General features: G+C 46.0%; 1 protein-coding gene and 2 non-coding genes across 5 annotated transcripts; 2 read left to right on the top strand and 1 right to left on the bottom strand.

Annotated features, from left to right (window-relative positions):
* Positions 1-28: 28 nt before the first annotated feature.
* LOC103052793 (uncharacterized) lies at positions 29-13630 on the bottom strand. Of its 3 annotated transcripts, none has more exons than XM_088134666.1 (6): positions 13285-13630; positions 9692-10099; positions 6074-6554; positions 4193-4294; positions 1276-1341; positions 29-1065 (listed from the first exon to the last, which is right to left on the bottom strand). In XM_088134666.1, the coding sequence occupies exons 2-6, from the start codon at positions 10085-10087 to the stop codon at positions 515-517; spliced, it is 1596 nt and encodes a 531-aa protein (XP_087990792.1). In that variant the 5' UTR covers positions 10088-10099; positions 13285-13630; the 3' UTR covers positions 29-514. The 3 variants fall into 3 exon arrangements, with proteins under 3 accessions (XP_087990792.1, XP_007440850.1, XP_087990793.1); XM_007440788.4 differs by lacking the exon at positions 13285-13630 and adding an exon at positions 13081-13236; XM_088134667.1 differs by lacking the exon at positions 13285-13630 and adding an exon at positions 12987-13070.
* Positions 13631-15145: 1515 nt separating this feature from the next.
* TRNAY-GUA (transfer RNA tyrosine (anticodon GUA)) lies at positions 15146-15234 on the top strand. The gene is given in 2 exon segments: positions 15146-15182; positions 15199-15234. It is a non-coding gene; the product is annotated as a tRNA-Tyr (tRNA).
* Positions 15235-15538: 304 nt separating this feature from the next.
* TRNAY-GUA (transfer RNA tyrosine (anticodon GUA)) lies at positions 15539-15627 on the top strand. The gene is given in 2 exon segments: positions 15539-15575; positions 15592-15627. It is a non-coding gene; the product is annotated as a tRNA-Tyr (tRNA).
* Positions 15628-17189: the final 1562 nt, after the last annotated feature.

The raw sequence follows: 17189 nt of genomic DNA, 5'->3' as shown, positions 1-17189 counted from the left end.
CTATTGGAATAAAGCACGTCAATAGCAGTAACGAGAATGCAAGCCATGTTTTTTAAAAACTTGCAGCCACGGAGGGTCACCGTTATTTGCTTTGGCACTAGGGTGCAACTAGTGTGTCCTGGACAACACATTGAACTTGGAGAGCAAAACGGAGGGACTCAGCCTTAGATTTAACTGCTCTTCAAGCTCTAGAATGGAGAAGTGAGCAAAGCAGTACACACATTTCAGGATCTAGGAATGTGGGTAGATGACCTTATTGGTTCTAAAAACTCCATCTAAAGATGGACTCCCCACCCCTCCCTCCCCCCACCCTATAATTGTTCTGGAGCAGTTGATTAGCAATGCTGAAGGCACCTTGGGAGTTCAGAGAGTCTGCTGGACAGGTGGAGATGGTGGGGAGGAGATGATCAGAAGGATCTTCTCTGTGGTTTAGTAAAAGGTTTGTTTTAAATTGTTCAAGCTTTTTCAAACTCGATGGCGCTTTCTGCTCTTTAAAGGGTGCCCAGAAGATGTTTCAGAAAATCTCCTTGTAAACTTTAGGTGGTGTGTGAATCACAGGAGCAGGCCTACGAGAGCCACTTTTTTGTGGGGTACTGGTAGAGCTAGTGGGGTGAGAGGGCAAGGCTTCTTGTATTCCTGTCCTGGCCACTGGGGCAGGGCTCTGGGGTAAGTTCTCCTTGCTGTGAGTGGCTGAATGCAGTGGGTGCCTCATGGAAGGCTGGTTCCCTGTACCAGTCTGTTGCTGGCTGACCAGGGTATCAGTTAACTTGCTCAAACCACTGACAAGGTCCCGTAAAATGTCCGAGTTTGCCCGCATGGCCTCCAGGCATTGTTTCCTCTCTTCCCTGCTTTCAGCCACATCCTGCTCAAAGACCTTCAGAAATGTTTCAAACATGGCTCGGTTGCGGCTCCTCTCCTCCTGCTCTTTCCCAAACTCCTCTCTGGATTCCTGCATGAAGAGTTCAAACATGCTCTCTGCCCGTTCCCCCTTCTTCTTCCTGGCCCTTATCAAGGACAGCCGCGTGGCAGGAGACACCACCGTCTTTGAAGTGGTCATAGCTGGATCTGGGGTGGGGGGAGGTAGGGGAAATAAATTAAAACAAAATAAATCCAAACTGCATTTTTTGGAAAACTGGGCAGGGGGCGGGGATTTGAAGGACAATGCCCATCCTCACACTAAGCCATCTGTATCCCACCCAGTTTCTGCCATTTAGGAAGTCACTCCTCCAAATACCATGCAAAAAAAAAAAAAAGTGGGGACACAACAATACATACCCAAACTCTCTAGGGGATCTTGAACCTCCAGGTTCATTTGGAGCCTCTGAGAATCCAAGTCTTTTCCTGCGGCAGAAATAATGGGGAAAGCAAAATAACAGATATAAAACTGAAGTCAGGCTTAAAACAGAGCTGTGTTTTCACATGGGAATGCCACCTTCCACCAGCACTGCACAACAGGATAGAAGGCAGTATATTTGCCTGGGCAAAACACATCAAACAACAGCAAGCCCTTAAAGAGCCTCACCAAGCTGAGTCATGTGGTGGGTTGGAATGAGAAATTGGGTTGAATCAGCATGGCGTGTCTGTTTCTTTAATACTCTTTGTGGTACCCTCATTTAATGGGCTTTTGGAATGGAACTGTTATTCTTGTGCCAATCTGCACCTGGGTCGTGAGTAACTGACTGTAGAGTTCCCATCTTGAAAGAGTCAAGGATATATCACGCTGTGCCTCCTCATCTCCTCCTTGTAAACACAAGGTCAACCTGTCAGAATAACATTGGCACCTTGGTTCAACTCACATATCGAACCTGCTTTGCTTCCCTTCTACATGTATGGATGTTTCTGTAGTGATTGCATGCCAGGAAGGATACTCATGGTGGTTATCTCGCTTCCTTATCAATTATAAAGGATTGTTTTCTGTACCTGGGATCTTCTGCTAGCGTAGGCTCATAATGCTTGAACTGTCTTTGATTAACATTCCATGGAAGAACTATGTACACTTGGGATGCAGAAGACTGGTGACTCACCATAACCCGCTAGCTTTGGAACTAATGAAACAATTGTTAGGCCCTCTCCAGTTGTTGGTACTTTTGTGGTGAATTTTCTACCACATTCAGAAAAACAACAGTTCCTGATTCTGTTACAATTAATCCCAAACCCTGAGCCACAATACCATATCTGGATAGACTGGCATCTCTCTCATTCCCAGTAAGGTAGTCAATGAGAAGGCTACTTCTGGGGAAACAATGGCAGTCTAAAGATGGCTCCGCACACACCAGAGCCGATGGCCATGGTGGAAAGAGGAGTCGGTAAATGGATTGGCCCCCCAAACTCCTCTCTGGATCAAGGAGAGGACCAGGATTGTTCAGAAGTGCTCCTTACAGAGGCTCCCCATGAGGAGACCATAAAACAGCAGTCTCCCATGGGTTTCAGAGCTCTGGGAGCTGGGAGAAAGTCATCTTGCCTAAGCCACAGTTCAACGCCTTCAAATGGACACTGGGTTTGCCCACTTCCTCTCTTAATCACTTCTGGAAATGGCTTGCTAACTACTTTTTGGAGGTTAAGAATCTTCAGAAGTTCTTAATACCGGGTGATTCTCCTTCAATTCTCTGCAAAAGAAGTTTCATGTAAGTTTAAGAACTTAAAGAAAAAAAATATTCTGAAATAAACAGCAAAAGGGTGATTAGAATATTGATTCTGGAAAGTTACAAATGGATTAACAGGCCAGATTGACTGGAAATATGATTTTGAAATTAATTATACAAATCCTTCCTGTGGGTTGTTTAAAATCCTATTAAAATATATATGAAGATTTTGGATATAAGTGTAAGAAATCTTTCCATGGGAAAATGTTGTGGATTAGAGAAAAACATGATGAGACCTTGAGGCAACTAGAAAGAACTAAAGATTACAATTAAAGGAGAAAAGATTAACTAATACAGAATGGAGAAAAGTATTTCAACTCTGGATGAATTTAAGGATATTTGGCAATAATATACTCAGAACTTTCTCTTAAGATTGTCTGTTACTGTAAAAATGGGTTTAAAAGAGAAGACAGAAGAGGATATAACTGAGAATCAGGCCATTTTGGATATGGATTTAAATATGACAAGCTATAAGAATTATATTGATAAGGATGTTACACAGGACATACAAATGAAACCGGCTGATGTTTTAATAGCTAAAAGGGACACACAAATCAGAACAGTGAGTTGGACAAGACAATAAAAGTGACTCTTATTTTGGACTTACAAAAGAGATGTGTTATACTTATGAAGGAGTTCCTGAGAAAAGACAAAGAGAGAATAAAAAGAAATCAGCTTTTGGGACACTAAGGAATGAACAACAAAACTTTTAAAAGCAAAAAAGAAGGAATATAAAATTGACTTATTCGATCAAGGTTAACATACTTATGATTTTTTTTTTCTAGTAGCTTTTAATGGGTTTTTCTTGACCAGGACTGAATGACAAGGCTTTTAAGATTTGTTTATAGATAAGATACGGGAAGAAGATATTTTTTGTTGTATTTTTAGAGAAAGTGATAAGACATGGTGTTAAAACTGAAAGAAAGTGAAACCTGCAAAGGAGTTTCTGAGAGGAGATGACGAGAAAATGATAAGAAATTAACTTGTGGGACACTATTTGAACGGATTAAAGATCAAGATTTTCAATATGCTGCTTCTGGTACCTCTTAATAGAATTTTTCTTGATTAAGTTTGAATGACAAGGCTTTAAAGATTTGTTTATAGATATGAAGTAAGATATGGGAAGAAGAGGGTTTTTTGTTGTGTTTTTAGAGAAAATGATAAATTACCGTGTAAAGTAAAGGAACATGAAATTGATCTATTTGTTTAAGGTTAATATAATACATAGTTATTTCTGGTAACTCTTAATGGACCTTTGCTGATTAACATTGAAATGACGAGGCTTTATTATTTGTAAATAGATAAAATATGAGATATGGGATGAAGAGATCTTTCTTTGAAATTTAGAGAACGTGATAAATTCCTGATTTTTTTCCTACTTGCCTTGATGAAGGGGGAAGTCATTTCTTTATATAACCCTTTTCTTCATTTCCCCCCTTTTTTTCCTCTCTGCCCTTTTTTCTTTTTTCTTTTAGTTCGTATTAGTCTTTTTATCTTTGCATTTTAAACTTTAATAAAAACTACTACAAAAAAGAGAGAAGGCTACTGACCACTTCCAACACTGCTGCCTTCTTCCTCAATCTGGATGATGTCATTCGCTCCAGTTTCTGCTGTTCCTTCTCCCACACTGCTCTCAGAAGCAATCACATCTCCTGTGCAAGGTGCAGAATAAAACGAACAAGTCCGTCACTGCCTTTAAAATGGCACCCCACATTTTCCCTTTCACACAATCTGAATGTCACCATACTCTAATATCCCCTTCCCTGGTCAATGATGAAAATCTCTCTAAAATAGTAGAATGGAATCATACATGTTTCACTTAGTACTGAAGAACCAGCCTTACAACTGGTATGAATTCAGATCGTTGACATTTTAAGACAAATGATATACCGTATTTTCCGACTATAAGACGATACTTTTTTCTAAAATCCTTACGCTAAAAATTGAAGGGCGTCTTATTCAAGGAAGTCAGCCAAGGAGAGAACCGTGCGGTTGCAAAACTGCCCATACTTTGTTTCTGCAGAGAGGCTTCCTCCTATTGCTAGCCTCCAATCACGAGTGAAATAGCTTGTCTCCCAAACAGACTTCCTCCAATCACGAGCCTGATGTAACTGACGTCAGCTGATGCTGAACAAACCAATTGGAGGAAGGCTGTTTGCAGAGACAAGCTATCGGCAGTTTCACTCGTGACTGAATGTAATCAGTTTTGCAAAAGAGCCTGGAAACAGAGCTGCAGAGAGACGGTTTGGACCTCCTCCCACCGAGTGTATCAGGTCAAGTTTAGTTATAATTACTAAATAAAAATGTGTTCTGCACTATCTTTAAAATATTGATTTTTTTAATTTTGGGCTGGAAAAGTGGGGGGCGTCTTGTACATGGGGTGCATCTTATTGACGGAAAAATACGGTACCGTTCAGAAGACACAGCAAAACGAAAAGGCGGCTGAAAGAGTTGTTTTGCATTTAAGATAACGCGCTTGTTGAAGTTAGAATGTATTATTTGTTTCTGAGGATGTGGTGGTTCTGTGGAATCTCACCCAAAGATATATTTTTCTCATAGTTCAATCCTTTAAAATCAATATTTCGAAGGCAAAAGGCCCTGCCTGAAAAATCCATCACACTAAGAGTTACCAGAATTGTTGGATTTCACAGTAGTTTATTTTAGATTGGCTTTGAAGGTAGGCTTTATTTTAAATATTTTAAAAATAAAACAGCAATCATAGGCGCGTTAGGCTTCAAACTGTCCAAGCATATACTTGGTGTTCTTTCTGAATGATAAAATGCCGACATGAATGCCCATTTTTTTCACAAGTTTTTGTTGTTCTTGTTGTTCCTTTCCACAAACTCATCCACAGAAGCAACCCCACTAAATTATAATGGCTCAATACATTATAATGAAAACAGAAAATGCAGTTTCTGCAACTGAACATAGGCAGTTTGGAGAGCTAAAAAAAAATAAACTGGCAACTACAAGGAGATTACTCCAATTATGAAATGGCTGCCATAGTAGTTACATCCTATCCTAAAATCTTTCTTTACCATAAAATTACTCCCTACCACGCGCTGAAGCCCCTCAAGATATTGACTATCTATCTGTTAATATTACTCACCATATTTATTTGCTGTTATTTCCATTATTTTAGATTAATCTAAACTGTATTTCACTTTTTAATACTTCATTTTGCTTTTTACAAAGATCTGTGGGGGCACACTTCAACACAGCAGCTTCCTATTTCATCGGGTTTAGCATTAAAGCCACTTTTAAACAATTTAAAAAGCAGAATAAGCAGGTGCCAAGGGAGATGTTTCCAGCTGTAGGGATCACACCCACATGTGGGTTATACGTGTGTGTAGATATACGCACGCAGGCACACGCACAAACAGGACTCCATTCGTTAACTACAGCTCGCTATTACAGCCCAGCGAACTTACTGGCGCTTTCTTCCTCTGTGGGATTAACTACGTCAAGCTCCATCTGTGGGAAGGGCTCCTTGAGAACTGGGAGATCAACTACGGCTGCCTGCTCGGGCACACGCTTGAAATTCAGGCTTCGCGAAACCCGCTTCGGAGTCACACTGGCATCACCGCGAAGGATGCGATGCAGCTGCTTGTAAAAAGGGCAAGTCACCTTGTTGTTCCCGGCCCTGGAATTGTGGCCAATCACTCGCTTATATTCCAGCCGCATGACTTTGGTCTTAGACCGGCACTCCACTGCGGTGCGGCGGTGGCCGCGGGCAGCCATCTCTTGGGCAATGTATTCAAAGAAGTCTATATTGCGGTGGCTGCTGCGGAGCTGGTCCTGGATCTTCTGCTCCCCCCAGATTTCCAACAAGTCTAAGGTCTCCTTGTGCCGCCATGAAACGCCCCGTCCCTTCCGGCCATGGCTGGAGCCTGCCCCGCCATTATCAGCCATCTGGAAAAATAAAGTGGGGGGGGGGAGACAATAAAAATGCTAATATATACAATATGGGGGGTATGTGGGCTGTGGTCAAAAAAGACAAATTGGAGGCCGAGGTAGCAGGGTCGAAATTCGGCCAGTTTTTTATGTGCAGCACATGTGCGATACACATAAAAAACAGGCAGAGCTTCCATCCCACCATCCCAGTTGCCACCTTGATTTTTTTTACCATATACTGTGGATATCCCTGATATGTATCCACAAATGGGGAGATATTAAATTGGTACTCAGAATGAACATGCACCATTGAGTCAGAACTAAGCCCATCACCTTTTCATCTCCAGTTCACTACAGATGACCACAGGATGCATTTTTGCTTCTACACAGTAGACAATCCTCGCAAATGTTCAAGTCCCTTGGTTACAGGGGCATCAAACCAGGTCTAGAACCCTATTACAATCCAAGGTTATCTGAACAAATTGTGCATGTTCTTAGTGCTCTCTTCTCACACCACTCAGATCAAGTAGCAACACCATCTTGCAAAAAAGAGAGTTTTGTGGCCACTTAGAAACACAGGAGATCTTTATACTGGAGCCACTCATTCATTTGGGTCAACACACTGGTCTCAACAGCTAGGCATTCTCCAGGGCTTCAGACCAGAATGTCCTAAATGCGATATTGGGGATTGAACCCCAAAGCTTCTGCACACAGAGCATGTGCTTTAACACTGAGCCATGACCCATTCACTTTTAAATGTGCGCATGTGTCCAATGACACCCAAGATGTGTGATAGCCTTCCCTAGCGTGGCGTCATGTGTTTATTTGCACTCCCATTTCTGTCACTCCTCACTGACCCTGTTGGCTTAAACTCACAGCACTGTAGCTCAAAACATCTTCAGGACACCATGGTGGGGGGAGATGGGTGGACTTTAGGATTGCTTCTTATTGCCAGAAAGTCTTTTTTAAGGTTCTCTTTCTTGGAAGCCAAGAGTATGTGAAAAAGGCCACTGCTTTGTAAATCTATTGGTGTGTCTGTCTTTCAGTCCTTGCACACTTCAGAGCCTTGATCGGCAAGTTTAAGGAAAGGATGGAGTGTATGAAGGAAGATCCCTCCAAATGCATTTTCAGCCAGTTCTCTGTTCTGCTGTTTGTCATGTGAGATGACCTGATCTGGTGGGGAGCAAAAACATCCATGATTTATATATCTGTGCATGTGCATAAACACACATGTAATTGAGGGCTGCAAGCTCCAGTTACTCATTCTTGCCTTACATACCACTGATAGGCACTTAAACAGTCATGAACTTCTACCAGACCACACAATATGCAACACTTCTTATTACTCATGGAAACAGAGAGCTGGAAAGACCTTACTGGTCATGTAGTCCAACTCCCCACTTCTGGAGAATAAAGAAGATGACCTGGATGGAGATAAACCACATTGGTTCCCAGAGCAATGAGGTGAAAAGTGCAACTCAAGCCCAAAACAATCCGAGGGAAGGAGGAAACGGTTCAGATAAAGAGCTCCTTAGTTCCACAAGAGTATGGGGGGGGGGGAATTAAAGCACAATCAGACTTGCAAGATTCTCTTACTATAACCAATATAACAAAGCAGTTTTAACCTTCCTTTGGACTTACTTTCTTGGTCTGGTATACAGAGTGGGGATGACATCAATCCAACTAAGGAGGTGTCTAAGCCATTCCCTCCTCCTCTCAGATTGTTTTGGGCTTGACTTCTGCTTCTCACCTTGGCATTCTGGGAATGAATCTGGCTTATCTCCATCCAGGTCATCTTCTTTACTCTCTACACTGCTTAGTATGGGGTCCACTGAAACATATCTGACAGACAGCCATCCAGTCTTTATTTGAAGACTTCACGTAGCATACTGTTCCACTGGACAATGGGTTGTACAGTTAGAAGTTTCTCCTGATGTCTAACCTCAACCAACTTCCTTTTAGCTTTAACCCATTGGTTCTGGGCCTATCCTCTGGGACAAAGAATAAATCCACTTCCTCTACCGCATGACAACATTTAACTCCTCAAATAAAATCTTCACTGTTACAGGTAGGCCTTGAGTTACGACGATTTGTTCGGCGAACGTTCAAAGTTACGGCAGTGCTGAACAAAGGGTTCAAACAAAGCTGAACAACTTGTGCAGTGCCCCCACAGTCACATGATCAAAATTCACTTAAGACTGCAGGGGTGCTCCCCTCACCTATCTCCCCCCACATCTATGACCTTTTGGCCCCCTTCACTCCACAGCTCCTGCTGCCCCAGCTGACCTTCGCCATCTTCTTGCTTCCACTGCTGACCAAGCATGCCCAGGTTGATCCTTTGTGAGGCAGCTGCTGGCTACACGAGGCTTTCTTCTCAAGATCGTGCACACAGTTTCCTTGTGAGACCTGGGGAAGATGGCCTCACATGGCCAGCAGCTGCCTCACAAAGGGCCAGGGTGGGCTTGTCTCATCAGCAGCGGGAGTAAGAAGACAGCGAAGGTCAGCTGGGGGAGTGGAATGCACGGCAGCAGAGGCCTCAGTGTGGCAAGCAGCTCCAGAGCTACACAGTTTTGGGGCTGCTTGCCACCCTACAAGGCAGGATGCAGAGCAGCCAAAAAGGCAAAGATTGGGGAGGTAGTCCCTTACCTTACCGAAGCTAGGGGCTGGGAGGGACCAAGTCCAGAACAGCTTGGACTGGGGTGGGTCCTTGGTCCCAGTGGAATTTGCTTAAGGACGGCAACAGGAAGTGCCAGGATTGCCATCACTAAGTAATGCAGTCACGTGACATCGTGCTTTACAACTGCATCACTTAGCAATGGAAATTTGGGTCCCAATTGTGGTCGTAAGTTGAGGACTACGGTGAGTGAGAAAGCGGCTCCAACAAAGTGCTATTGCTATGAACTGAATACACACGAGACTATACGCAATTGTTCCCAGGTTACCTGAGAATTTACTGGAGCATCCTGGGTTCTGCTTTTTGGTGACAGCAGAGCCAACTGGGGATCTGAACACAGTAGTTCAACACTCCCAGGGGAAGTTGGCACGAGCTTGGGGAAGTTGCCACGAGTATGTGACGGATCACTGAGAAAATACGAAAGGGATGGAATGCTGACATCACACAGGCTATGCAGCCACCCAGTGGGAGAACTTCCTACCTTATACTCTTGCGAAGCCTTGTCTGTGGGAAACTCATTCTGTTCCCAGGGCTCCTGAGACCCATCATGCACCAAGCCAATGAGAACTTCATCTTCCTTGCCTAAGGGGGACCCCTGGCGTTTCTCGCCCATGGCCCCTTCCTCTTCTATCTTGATCCCTTCCTCAAGCTTTACAACACTTCCCAGTTGCCACCTGGGCCTGAAACTCTTTGGCCGGATCACTTCGGTACACTGAGGACAGGCATCGTTGTCAGATTCCCTCCAAAATTCAGCCAAGCACGCTTCACAGAAACTGTGCCCACATGCCCCGATCATCACTTGGTTTTTGAAGTAGCCCATGCAGAGGGGGCATGCTGTTTCATTGGAGAGCTCCTTGATCAGCGCTCCAGATGCCATAGCTGGTTCTCCCTAAAGAAGAAGAAAAAGAGGTTCACTTTGTTTCCCGTTTGGCATTTCCTTGGTAGGAACTGCCTTAAGAGGGCATCGGTCAGCCTTTCCTAAACTGATGCCCGCCCCTGAACTTTTGGAACATCTATCATCCTTTCTTTTAATTGCATTTTTTTTCAGTTGAAACCAGCAAAACATCAAGATGAAAACTAGAAAATGCAGGGAAAAAAAAGAAAACAAAAAATAAAAACAAATGTAGAAAAAAAACATCCAAGCATATGTTTGTGTGAGTGTGTATCTATGAATAAATATATTGCGAGTGTGTATCTATGAATAAATATGTGATCTTAAGGAGACATACAGAAGTTCTAAGGTAGGTCTCACTCAAATTCAGCTCAATGGTAGTAACTTTATGGGCAGATCCATGTAGTAGTTTTTTGGACAACTACTGTCAATTTTTTGCCTTCTTTTGGGATTGGAGGGGACAGGGGTGAGTTTCCATGTTTGTTACTAACTGGCAGCATCATGAGAAGCATCCAGAGAAGTGTCTTCTGTAGTCCTCCTGGGAGCTGCTAAGATCTGAACTTGGGGCTCCGCATGTAGCACGCAAAGGCATTTTAAAAACAGCAGAAAAGGAAGGGAGCCAATTCTGCAGAGTGAGAAAATCCTTTTCCCCAGCTTTAAATAAATTGGACCATAGAGTCTCTTGGCTTCCTTATAAACTTCCTGTGATTCACAAGCGGGGGGGGGGGGGGGAGGTAACAGCTAATATTGGATCTTCCAAAGAGATTCTTCCAGGAAAAACTGCCTGAAGTTCCCCAATTCTGTGAAGCAAGACGGGCTGACACCTGAATACACTGCTTTTCAGTCACAGCACTGGTAGTCTCTGGTGTCACCTCCCTCTAGATGCCTTCCTGAAGTTAATGAAAACCAAACTGTTCTGGAGGCCCTTTGGGGAACAATTGCTGCTCTCCTCTCAATGCCTAGACCACTATTTCTCAACCACGCTGGCTGGGGAATTCTAGGAACTGAAGTCCACACATCTTAAAGTTCCCATGGTTGAGAAATATTGGTCTAGAAGGAAAGCCAGCATTTAACCTGGTTCATCCAGGAATGCTGGGACTATATCCCATCAACCCTTCAGCAAAACTAGGGTGATGGGCATTGTAGTCCAGCCATCATAGATGGTATAAAACTGGGAAAGCTTGGCTCAGAATCCAAGCCTTTCCCAGCTCTCCGTCTTGCTGGGAGCACATTTTATTGTTCTTTTTTACACGCATTGTGTTCCTCTTCCACTGATCTGTAGGGCCACTTTCAAAGCCCTGATTTACAGCATCAAACAGCATCCCCAGCTGCTGCTGTAGAGGCAGAGAAACCACGTATGGAGACAGGCTTTATATAGGGCCACAGTGGCCCTATATAAATTACTGGTGAGGAAGCAGCCCATGAAGTACAAGGGGGAGATGGGAGGAGAGAAATCAGCAGTTTCTTTTGTGCTCTCAAGCTTCCTACTTCATACCCTGGTAGGCCTTTTTCTTTAAGAGAGATACAAATCATCATTAAGGAAATCTTTCCTTTTCTTTCTTCCAACCACTTCTTCCCAAACCTGCATCTCGTTAAGTCCTGCATACTTAATAAAAGATAGATAGATAGATAGATAGATAGATAGATAGATAGATAGATAGATAGATAGATATGCATGCCACCCTCCCTCTCTTCATTCTTGGAGTGAGGGCAAGCCCTCTGGATCAGCCAAAGCTTCTTTATTCCAGCACTCTGTTCCCACAGCAGCTTGCCAGATGTGACAGGAAGCTCACAAGCAGAACATCTGCCTGCTCCTATTTCTGAGCCCCCATATCCAGAGCCATATTGCCTCTGAAATTGAGGGTAAATAAAAAGACATCTGGACAGGTTTTGTCTCTCTGTCCGCCCTTCAAGGTAGTCCAGACAAGAAGCACAACCATGCCTACTAGCTCTATCTTTATTGTAAGGTTACAGTAACAGAATCTTCCAAGTCTGAAAGCACTTCTCCCCTCCCTTGCCTTTACTTTCCAGAAAACTAGAGAGGGTCCTTTCTGAAATGCTTTCCACATCCCCTCTGCTTCTGTGGGCTGAGATCCCTTCTAGTCTGCAGCTGTTCTCCTGACTCCCAAGGTCATTCTCACATACCATGACACCCTCCCACACAACTTAACGCTGCTTAATGTAACCATAGCTTAGGGGGTTAAACCAATTAAACCAATTTTCTGCACGCCCAAGGTACTTTGAACCACAAACTAATCGCAGAGGCTCGGTTGGGACCACATTGTGGTGCACCCAGCCACCTACTAGTCCAGAGGCCTCTTGTCAAGGCCAAATCCTGAGGAGGAACAGCAGGCAGCAAGGACCTGGCGACTCCTCAGGTCAAGATGCTCCCAGGCATCTCTCTCCCTCTCTAGGCCCACAATCTTGACAGCTGCCAAAGACGACTTCTGATCTCCCTCTTCAAAGGCGCAAGTCAGGCAGCGAGCAACCCAATCCGCTACATTTATGGCTGGCAGAGAGGCTAGCTGGTTGCAGCAAACCACGCCGCCGAGGCCCAACAGCACCCTCGGTTCTGTGTCTACTCCAGAGTAAACCTCCTTGGCCAAAAGAGCGCTTGGCGTCCCAACGGAGCTATCACCCAGCCGCAGGGCCTGACGTTCGTCACGACCGGTCTTACTCCCGAGTAAAGCGAGCAACCGACCTCAGCCGGAGCAACATCGCAACCTTCCCTTTGCAAAGGGGATCTCGGGGCCGGCCCTTTAAGCCGGGGGGCCGGAGGAAACCCCGCCGGCGCGGCGCGCGCATCGCCTGGGCCGGGGTCGGCGCGCGCGCACCCGCCCGTCCGCGGCCGAGCACAAAGACTCCGGCTCGCTGGACGACTCACCGCGCCCTTCCGTCCCCCAGGCTCGATCCGACGGCGGGGACGGGTGGAGAGAAGCTGTTAAAAGGGGTGGAGGTTGCAACCCCCGGTCCTTTACCTGCACCGGCGGCCAGCGAAGTCAGGGCAGGGAAACAGAAACATGAACCGAGTACCCATCCCTTGCGTCCTTCCTGTTGGAGGTTTTCCAGAGGGGGAGAAAGGACGCATGCGTGCTCAAGCCCCCTGTATGGACACCCGCAGCTAGTACAGGCAAAGTACCTTGCGTCCAGCCTTAGGAAGGGGGTTAATGTCCCCAACTCACCGCCCGCTGGGCGCCCTCTCCTTCGCGCTGCTGCGCGAAAATACCCCAAAGGACAAGCCGGGTGCGAGTCCCGAAGAAAACGCAGACGGGCCTCGCGCGATTGGGCCGAGCATCCTAACCAGCCCCCCCGCTATGCTGCAATCCCCCTCCCCGGCCAATCAGGAGGAGGAACGAGGAGGCAGAGGACCTAACCCGGCTTTGTTTTTCCCCGGACCCCCGTGCTGCCCTCCTGGAGAGGGGATCCCGGAAACGGTCCAGCTCCTCAGAGCTTCCGTTGCAGATCTTGCAAACATGTTTCTGCAGTGTCACCTAGAGATCCGGGTTCTTTTACTGGTCGCGTGAAGAAGTACTGTACGGCGGGTCCATCCCTAAAGGAGTTTGTTTCCTAACACGCTTCTGGAGCTCCCTGGTCCTTCAAACGGGTGCTCTGGGGGTTTAGGGCCATCTATCAAGGTTGGCTAACGTAGCAGGAGAGCACTGGGCTCTTGGTCCAAGCCATCTTGTGGAGCAGCGTTGCTCAACCTTGGCCGCTTGAAGCTGTGTGGACTTCAACTTCCAGAATTCCCCAGCCAGCATGGCTGGCTGGGGAATTCTGGGAGTTGAAGTCCACACAGCTTCAAGCGGCCAAGGTTGAGGCACACTGTGGTAAAGAACGCAAAGATGGAGAATAAAACCACATCACCCGTTTAATTAAGCTGAACTAGGGTGCTTTTGCTCAGCAGATGGGCCCATGATTTATTGGTTGGGTTTGTAGAACAACCTGGCTGGGTTCACACACGTGCCCTCTGCAATTCCTGAACTGCAAATGTCTTGAATCACCCACTAATGCAATCGTCTCGCCCCACCAAATGTGCTAACCTACCCCCAGAACAAAACAAACCCTTGCCAAGGTTTAGACCGGACTATGCCCAAAATGGAAACGTTTTGTTATGAACCTGGAACAAACGATCCCATTCCAATGTTTCTTCTGCATTGTTTATGGTCAACTGCCAATGAAATGCAATTTGGAAATGTTTTTATTCTTCTACGTTTGGGACACAACAACATTCAGAGAAAGCAAGAAGGGGAAGGCAAGGGCCCATCAACTGGCCCTCCCATCCTCACCTCTATTTGTAGCATATCCCACCAGCTTGATCCCCCCCTGGTTTTCCAAGCCCCCTTCCCCTAAATGTCGACCTTTCAAGGTAGACCAGACTCAGAAACCAAAAGCACGCAGGCCAGTATTACTTTTTATTATAAAGATATAGTAGCAGAATCTTGCAAGTCTGAATGTGCTTCCCCCTCCCTCTCTTTAGCCTTGCGAGAACTAGGGAGGGTCTTGTCTGAAACGCTTTCTCAGCTTACCGTTCTACCCCAGACTCAAGTTTCTTTTATCTGACTGCTGTCTTGGTAGCGAGTCTTCCTCCTGTACCTCAGGGCCATTTCCTCTTTCCACTACCTCAGCTGCTACCGTCCCAGCCCCCTAGAGCAATGGTCCCTAAGGCGGACTGCACACCCCCCCAGAGGGTGTGCAACATGATCCACTGAGGGGCAGCAAGAAAATATTACAATGTCTATTTATATTTTTTAGGGGACGCAGTGGCGCAGCGGCTTAATGACGCTGAAAGTTGCCGGCCAGAAATGGTCGACACTTCAGCGGTTCAAGCCCAGCTCTGCGCAGCAGAGCGAGCTCCTGCTTCCTCCCCAGCTCCTGCCAACCCAGAGGAGTGACTGCACAGCACCCACGTGTGAGTCCCTGTCTACGTTTTAGGTGACAGTAGACTAGAGTCGATGCATCCATAACTTTTTTCGACCAATGTAACGCACCATTAATTTTCATGGGACGATTCTTTTGTGCTTCCTAATACCCTAGGCTAATGTTCCTTCGATAGCTCAGCTGGTAGAGCAGAGGACTGTAGAAGATCTGCTTGAGTCATCCTTAGGTCGCTGGTTCGATTCCGGCTCGAAGGAAATTACTTTTTGGGGGACGCAGTGGCGCAGCGGCTTAATGACGCTGCAAGTTGCCGGCCAGAAATGGTCGACACTTCAGCGGTTCGAGCCCAGCTTGGTGCACCAGAGTAAGCTCTTGTCTCCTCCCCAGCTCCTGCCAACCCAGAGGAGTGACTGCACAGCACCCACGTGTGAGTCCCTGTCTACGTTTTAGGTGACAGTAGACTAGAGTCAATGCATCCATAACTTTTTTCGACCAATGTAACGTACCATTAATTTTCATGGGACGATTCTTTTGTACTTCCTAATACCCTAGGCTAATGTTCCTTCGATAGCTCAGCTGGTAGAGCGGAGGACTGTAGAAGATCTGCTTGAGTCATCCTTAGGTCGCTGGTTCGATTCCGGCTCGAAGGAAGTTACTTTTTGGGGGACGCAGTGGCGCAGCGCCTTAATGATGCTGAAAGTTGCCGGCCAGAAATGGTCGACACTTCAGCGGTTCGAGCCCAGCTTGGCGCACCAGAGTAAGCTCCTGTCTCCTCCCCAGCTTGTGCCAGCCCAGCAGCTCGAAAACTCCCGTGAGTAGATAAATGGGGACTCTCACCCTGGTGGGAGGAAAAATACTGGCGGGGCCTTGCACGGGAGACGGGACCAGTTGCCGGTAACGTGGAAGCCGCGCTTGCCTGAAAAAGGCGCGAAGCAACGGAAACCCCGCCTCCTGCGCTCGCCACCTGGGCTCTGCTCTAGGAAGGAGGCCATGGCAAACCACTTCCGAAACACTTTGCCTTGAAAACTGCAGGGGCTCATCCAGGCAGTCGCTGCAGAATCGGTCACGACTGAGTGCGGATAAAATCTAACAAGGTAAGAAATAGAGGGATCCTAATAAAATAGAGACTATGCAACATATAGTTTGAGGGTATGCTTTATAACAGAACTATCTTCTGTATAGTTCTGGTTACTGAATTGTACAGTGCACTGAATCACCAACTAATGAAATAAGCTCACATCACCCAACATGCTAAGCTACCCCCCCCAATCTATATATTCTGTATATAACGCCATAGTACAGAAGTACAGGTCCGGCATTTATAAAAGAACAAGCATGCATATATTGGGGGTGCATGCTCAAAAATGTTTTACTGATAAGAATGGGGGATCAAAAGTTTAAAGCCTGCTGCCCTAGATGAAGAGGAGCTGGGAAGACTGGACAGGTGGCAATACTGGGTGAAGCTGTGAGAAGCAAGTGGTGCAATTTGGTGCGTGTGAGAAGAGGCAGTCCAGCCCAGATGTGGAGGCTGTAGGAAGATAATGTTTTAAAGCAGTGTTGTCCAAACTTGGCCACTTTAAGATGAGTGGACTTCAACTCCCAGAATTCCCCAGCCAGCCATGCTGGCTGGGGAATTCTGGGAGTTGAAGTCCACTCATCTTAAAGTGGCCAAGTTTGGACAACACTGCTTTAAAGAGACTGCCCCTTGACTGACCTGCTATAGAGCTGCGGTTCTCGCTTTATGGGCTTAGCAACTGCAATGGGGCTTGACAGATCTGCAAACTCCTTCCCTCAACCATGGTATCCCTCTGGATTGTTTGCAAAGGCTGGGCTTGTGGGCACTGTTTTACAGTGGGTCAGCTTGTTCTTGAGGCTCCAGCTGGTGAGAAGGGGGAGAGGTTGAGCATGCAAGCACTCCAGCCCCTCTCACAGTACAGGAACATGGAGATAACCTTGATGAAAAAATGGATGAGCCATTAAGCGAAAAAATAACAATGATCCAGGGAAAGCAGAAAGCGTGAGAAAGAAACTCGACATAACTACACCTTGATTTGGCTCAATATAAGAAGGGGCAGAGAGATACTCTGGCAGGCTGTCAAGATTGATGTCAGCTCTTCAAGGTACACCAGGACAGGAAAGAGACAGTGCAGGTATTACAGGAATGCTGTTTTATTGTGGAAGGGTAGAATAACAGAGAGAGTCAGTTTGGTTA

The sequence above is a fragment of the Python bivittatus genome, unplaced genomic scaffold, assembly GCF_059951505.1.
Source record: "Python bivittatus isolate LINGU-HERP-01145 unplaced genomic scaffold, Pbiv_v1 ctg000080_np1212, whole genome shotgun sequence".
Taxonomy (NCBI): domain Eukaryota; kingdom Metazoa; phylum Chordata; class Lepidosauria; order Squamata; family Pythonidae; genus Python; species Python bivittatus.
This window is presented reverse-complemented; position numbering and strand designations above follow the sequence as displayed.

What these genes read in the sequence shown, in the direction of transcription:
- LOC103052793 (XM_088134666.1), bottom strand. Translation starts at nt 10,087, where the DNA reads ATGGCATCTGGAGCGCTGATCAAGGAGCTCTCCAATGAAACAGCATGC. An exon ending in CACAGAGGAAGAAAGCGCCA is followed by an intron (nt 4,295 to 6,073) that starts GTAAGTTCGCTG and finishes CACCTTGCACAG; the next exon opens with GAGATGTGATTGCTTCTGAG. An exon ending in AGATCCCCTAGAGAGTTTGG is followed by an intron (nt 1,066 to 1,275) that starts GTATGTATTGTT and finishes CCCCCACCCCAG; the next exon opens with ATCCAGCTATGACCACTTCA.